Source organism: Nothoprocta perdicaria, unplaced genomic scaffold (assembly GCF_003342845.1).
Source record: "Nothoprocta perdicaria isolate Ctin4 unplaced genomic scaffold, notPer1 scaffold_117, whole genome shotgun sequence".
In the NCBI taxonomy this organism is placed as follows: Eukaryota; Metazoa; Chordata; class Aves; order Tinamiformes; family Tinamidae; genus Nothoprocta; species Nothoprocta perdicaria.
Genome location: NW_020454283.1, coordinates 934,651 through 940,847, shown reverse-complemented (window position 1 = coordinate 940,847; position 6,197 = coordinate 934,651). Strand labels below are relative to the sequence as shown.

Sequence of the window (6,197 nt, the reverse complement as noted above, 5' to 3'; positions counted from 1 at the left end):
TGGGTCAGTGACGGGCTTTGAAGGAGCTCCGGCCGCCGGGGGAGGAAGGGAAGCCATTTTCGACTCACTCCGTTTGAGGCGGGGAGGAAGGAAGGAAGGAAGGAAGGAAAGAAAATGGGAGCCTTGCCCCTACGCCGCTGCTCGCTGGAGGGGGACGCGCACGTGGCGGGGAGGAGGCGAGGGCAGCCCGCTCCGCCGCGCTGCTGCCGCGGCTCCCGCCGCCCCGGCCCCGCGGGCAGCCGCTCATCGCTCGTCCTTCCCGCCGCCGCCGGCCRGGCGCCATTTTGTCGCCGCGCGGGGCGGCCATTTTGTGAAGCGGGCGGCGGGAAGAGGGAAAAGTACCGCGGGCGACCGCTGCGCGCGGCGGGGTCGGTCTTGCCGCCGGTCCTGGGAGAAGCGGCCCGAGGTCTCTGCCAGGCTCATACGTCCCTATTTAATTATATATTATATATATGTATGTGTATATATATATATATTTGGCAACCGCACAACGACGCGGAGGCTACGTGCTGTCCTTAAAGCGCTGGGATCGTGGTGACTGGGAGGGGGGGAAGAGGCTGTCACGGAGATGAGGCCGACTGCGGTGTGAAGATTTGGCCTTTGGATGAGGCCGTCCATGGGGCTACGCAAAGGAGATTAAAGTCTATTTATTCCCCCCAGCTGGGACCTCAGGGAAAGTTAGCAGCGTTGAGAATTAAGGGATATATTTATTCTGAGGCAATGTGTGCCCTTCCCCCTCAGTGTTCTCGGTGATAAATCGCCAAGGTCAGTAAGCCAGCTTAAGATTGCAAAATAAATCATCCATGTGAGAGAAATACATTTCCTAGTGGCTTTTTTTTTTTGGGGGGGGGGGGGCTACGAAATATATAAGTAATTTAAGCTGGCTGAACACAGCAGTTATGAGGGAAAATTGCGACTTTGCAGCCTGGAAATTGGACTGCTAGGATCACTTCTGGGGTGCTGAAAAAAGGGGTTTGGGAAAAGCTGGGGTATTAAATGTCAATTGCAGACCATGTGCTGYGCATTTATTTTCTTAATAACCCAGCGTATAATTTGCCATTTGGTAACGTGCTTGCATAACAAAACTGCATCCATTTAGCCCTGTGCACTTCAAACGCAACCTGCTTTAAAAATACATCACGGCACCAGGTTGTTGAGGCGGCCGCCTCTTGCCTCGGAGYCCATCCCCAAGCACGTTCCGGCCCCGATGATGCCCTCTTTTTGCGGTGAGAACGTCGAGCGGGAGAAGCGTGTCCTTCCCTTGGTACGTCCAGGTTGTGCCCCAAATAAAGCACCAGAACTGAAGACGCCGGGTTCGTCCGGTGAAGATACTTCACCACAACTGCAGATGCTGTTGATTTTTAATCCGGAATCCAAGGCACTGTAACCCATCCATYGCTGCCATCCCAATGCACTCTCCGGCTGGCAGAACTTTTCACCCGAGCCCTTTCCTCCTGCTTCTCCTCCCTGGAAGCGGTCACGGGGGGCCGTTTTTCCACGGCTTTTCCGGAGCTTTCCCCTCGGCCGCTTTTCCCGCAGCTCCCCTTCGCGGGCGGTGATGAAAGAGGGAAGGAACGCCAGGAATCCGGTGCAGCCTCTCCTTGTTTGCCCGGCCGCCCGCTTTGTTTCGCGCTTCCTGCAGCTGGCGGAGCAGAGGCAGCAGCCGCAGCCCCTCGGTGCCGGCGCCTCCACGCGCAGCGCCGCGGCCCAAGCCGTGCCCAGCTCCCTTCGCTGGGAAAGCCCGGGGAAATTTCATCCCGCGGCCGCACCCGGGCTGAACCGCGGCGGTATTTGCATTTGCTTCTCCTTGGAGAGCAGCCAGCCGCCCGCGCAGGGCCCTCCCCGCGCCCCGCGGGGCTGCCAAGAGCYATCGCTAAAAAAGCAGGGCTATTGCAGCAGCCGGGGGACGGGCCGGCGCTTTGTGGAGCCTTGGGCGCTGCTGGGAGGGACGAGCCGGACCCGGGGCTGGTTTCACACCCGGGTGCCTCGCCTTGGGAATACTCACTGTCCTCCTCAGGAATGCCTCACCTTGCCCTGGGAATACTGCCGCATTTTGAGTGTTTTGCCGCCTGAGCCGGGCAGGGGCACTGAGAAGGGCCCGGCTGTGTCCCTAGGCTGCATTCCCGGGATGTGCCGTGTCCCGCTCCCTTCCCGGCACCCACCCGCCTGCCCCAACCCACCAGCAATGTGGTTCCCGCTCTTCACAGCCCCTCTTGCCCTCTAGAGCAGCRTGTTCTCTTCATGAAGGGAAAACACAACTGGCCATGCACCTTTTTATTGTCTTTTCCTTTTCCTTTTCCTCTGTTTTGTTTTCTGTCCGGTGTCCTCCTGCACATCCCTGGCTCCCTGTCACGGTGAGAGCCATGGGACGTCGCCGGCAGGCGCCGTGTGCCCAGCCGTACCCCGCGTCGCCGCCTGTGCAGCAGCCCCGCGGAACAACCGCAGCTTCAACAGGAGCRGCCCATTCACGGTCAGGCCCGGGCCGACGGCACGGCACGAGCAGAGCAGCCCGCTCCGTGGATGGGAAATGGAGGGAGCGGGGGCAGCGGCTGGAGCCSGCGCTGCTCCGCTGGCCATTAACGCTGTCGCCGCGAGCGCCGCGACGCAGAGCCCGCCGGCGACACCGGCTCCCGTTGCGGGGGAACGGGACTGCCCCCTGCCGGCCCCGCGGCCCCGCAACCACCCCGGCCCCGCTAAAACTCAGCCTTTTATTTAACTCCTTGCCAGCTCCGATGCCGCGGAGACCCCTGGTGTCCCAAAGACACCCCAAGAAAGTGCCAAAAAGGAAGAAAAGCCCCCGAGAAACCCCCTTGGCCCTGGAAGGCGCGGGTGAAAGGGGCAGCCCCCGCTCCGCTGTCCCATCCCGGAGGGCCCCGTGTCCACCGTGCCCCGCGGGGCACCCCGGCTGCTCCCAGGGGCCCCATTTCCTACCCGGGGGTCCCCGGGGCTCCCGCGGCCCTGTCCCCCCCCGGCTTGGCGCTGCTGCCCAGGCCCCGTTACCTCCAGCGGGCACGGGGGGGGCAGAGCCGCCTCCACACCATCCCCATGGCCCCTTCCTCCCCTCTGCCTCCTCCTCCTCCACAGCGGGGGGGCAGCTGTGGGCCCCAGGGCGCCCCCCGAGGCTCCCCGTGCAGCCCGGGCTGCCCCACGGACCCCAGGGCTGCCCCATGGGCCCCAGGGCTGCCCCACGGGCCCCCTGCAGCCCAAGTGCCCCCTGGCCCCGAGGCGCTTCCTGCACCCCCACCAGGGTGGCCGTGGATCCAGGGGGGCCCCACGCGACCCCAGGGTGCCCCACTCACCCCCCATCGTGCTGGGCATCCCTAGGGTGCCCCACGCACCCCCCTGTGGTGCCAGGYGTCCCCTGGTGTATCCGTGTGTGCCGGGGCTCCCTTCTGGCCCCTCCGGCAGCCCTGGAGGAGGCTCAAACCAGCAGCCGTCCCCGCTGCCGTGTCCCCCCCAGCGCCCCCTTCCCCAGGGAACGCGGGGCTGCTGCTCGAGACACGTTTTTATTCCCGGTGTTTTGGGGGCACTGGAGGGCATGGAACGCCCCGCACTCGGCCCTCGCTGCTGCCCCCCTGCTCCGAACCGCAGCCGTCCGGACACAGAGGGGCCTCCGGCGCCGCTGCAACGTGCCCCTGCTCCCGGGACAGGTCCTGCGGGGAGAGAGGCGGCCGGGCAGCCCCTCACGGCGCCGGGGTGGCCGGCGGGGCCGCGCGCGCCCTCGCTCACCTGGCGCCGGCAGATGTCCAGCACGACGCCGGCACGCAGGAGGCACCAGAGCTCGCCCAGCAGCGACACCAGCACGCCCAGCAGGTCCAGCCAGCGGCCCACGGTGAGCAGCAGGATGAAGAGGCTGCCCATCCGCACCAAGACCGTCTGGTAGACGGACTGGCCCTGCTTGTGCTCCTCTGCGGGAGCGCGGCACCGTGAGCGCCCCGTGGCACCGCACGCTCCTGGGGACGCCCCCCAAGGCCCCGGGCCCGGCGCCCGCCCCGCACCTTGCATGTAGACCACGAGCAGCGCGTAGCAGATGGCGAGCGGCGTCCAGAAGCGCGCGGCCTCCGCCGGCCCCGGGAAGTCGCCGTTGAGCAGCGCCACGGCGGCCGGGTCGGCCACGGCGAAGGCCAGCGCCAGCGCGCGCCGCAGCAGGCGGGGGATGCCGTGGCCGCCGGCCAGCAGCGCGATGCAGACGCCGCAGTAGCGCGCGCGGCTGTGCAGCTCGTAGAGGGCGCAGACGTGGCGCGCCAGGCGCCGCGCGCCCGCCGCCAGCAGCGCTGCCAGCGCCGCCGCCAGCAGCAGGTTGCAGGTGGCGTGCGGCGCCCCGTCGAGCAGGAAGCCCAGGCCGCAGCGGATCCCGCAGCCCAGCGAGTACTGGCACAGCACGTAGAGCTGGCTGCCGGGGGCGCCCTGCGGGACACGCGGCGCTGGGGACACAGTGGGGGACAAGGGGACCCCTGCGCCGTGGCGGGAGGGGCGCGCGGTGCCGCTCACCTGGCCGCGCGCGAGCAGCGCGGAGGCGGCRCGCAGGGAGAACTCGAGCGCCACGAGCGCTGCCACGCGGGAGCCGGCGGCGGCCAGCACGGCGGTCAGCAGCGGCACGTGCAGCGCGTCCAGCAGCCCCCGCTGCGCCCGCAGCGCCTCCTTGTCCGCCCGCCGCTCCGCATCGCTGTGCGCGGGAGGGACAAGCTGCGCTGAGGCGCGCTGGGAGGAAGAGGAGGGCGTGAGGGTGTGGGTGGGATGCCCCCTTACTTGGCGCACTGCACGTAGAGATGGACCTTGAGGAGGTTGTAGAGCACGGAGGTGGCGCAGGCGCCCACGAGCCCTGCGGGAGGAGGAGGCCGGAGCGTCATCGTCGGCACTGCGGGGCGCCCGGCYGCCCTCCCGCGCCCTCACCTTGCAGGAGCCCGTCCAGCAGCGCCCAGGCCCCGCCAGGCAGCGCCGGCAGCCAGGAGCAGAGCAGGGACATGGCCGGGGCCGGCGCAAAGGTCTGCGGGGCGGAGGCGGCCCCGGCGCCGGCCGGGAAATCATTGCCCGGCCGCAGGAGGCGGCTCGTCGGGAGCAGCCCAAAGCGGCTCCGCGCCCGCACCCCAGAGACGGGGATGAGGACGAGGACAACGAGGTTGTCCCAGGTGGGGGACCACATGCTTCCTGGGCAGTGAAAAACAGCATTTTGGAAAAAAAAAAAAAAGAGAGAACAAAAGACAGGTGATTATTTATCTGTTTAATTAACAGATGATTATTTATCTGTTTAATTGCATTCAGGAGCCGGTCTCCCACGCGCCAGCTGAGGGCCTTGCAGCTCGGCACACGCGGCCGGTGCAGGGGAGGCTGCAGCCCCTAACACGGCTCCTGCTGCTGTGGGCCAGGGCGGCCCCAGGTCACCCTGGGCTCCGCTTTGCAAGGTCTGAAATCAGACCCTCCTAGGCCAGAAGGCAGCAGTGGCCGCTCTTCCCCCGCCTCCCTCCCGCTCCAATTCCTATTTTTAGGGCCGCCGCTTTCCCGCTCCTGGGGGAAACAAGACCCTTCTGGGCTCAGATCGCTGCAAAGGCCAATCTGCCCATTTCCCTCCAGAATTCCCGAACGCGGCTCCGTGCCCACGAGGATGCTGAAGCGGGGGCGGTTGGAGCTCCCAGCACAAACCCAAACTGCACAGGTCACATCCCGAGGCGGCAGCCAAGGCTCCTACAGGCGAGAGCTGCTGCCGGCCCCGGGACTCGAATGCTTCAGGCCGCGCTGTCATCACCCGGCCGGAGCGGGACAGCTCCGGCAGCAGGGAAAGAAGCAGCGGGGACAGCAAAGGTGCCTCCCTGCACGGCGAAACTCCCGGGGTTTCCAGTGGCCTTGGGCCTCCATCGTCTTCCTCACCAGATCCGGCAGCTCCGAGTCCTCCAAGATGCCCCCCAAATTGCTGGGAAATCACCAACGAGGGAGAAAATGCACCCCCCATTGCACCCAAATGCACCCAAATCTGGGTGGCCAGATCTGAGTTACCAATGAATATTTATTTGGGGTGGGGCCAAGGAAGCAGATGTACATACATATACATTCGGTCACATAACTTTTCTCCCTCCCCTGAAAAAAAAAAAAAAAAAAAGGCCCCGTGAACATATATTACAGGAGGTGTTTGGCTCCTTTGGAGAGCTCCAGCGATGCCCGGGCGCTGAGGACGCGGGGGCTGCGGGAAGGGCTCCGCGCTC

General features: G+C 65.7%; 1 protein-coding gene across 1 annotated transcript; it reads right to left on the bottom strand.

The window, feature by feature from the left end:
* Window positions 1-1,137: 1,137 nt before the first annotated feature.
* Window positions 1,138-4,966, bottom strand: TMEM82 (transmembrane protein 82). The gene is made up of 7 exons (XM_026053557.1): window positions 4,894-4,966; window positions 4,750-4,822; window positions 4,492-4,666; window positions 3,999-4,407; window positions 3,730-3,908; window positions 3,555-3,653; window positions 1,138-1,467 (listed from the first exon to the last, which is right to left on the bottom strand). Exons 1-7 carry the CDS (start codon window positions 4,964-4,966, stop codon window positions 1,138-1,140), a joined length of 1,338 nt encoding a protein of 445 aa, XP_025909342.1.
* Window positions 4,967-6,197: the final 1,231 nt, after the last annotated feature.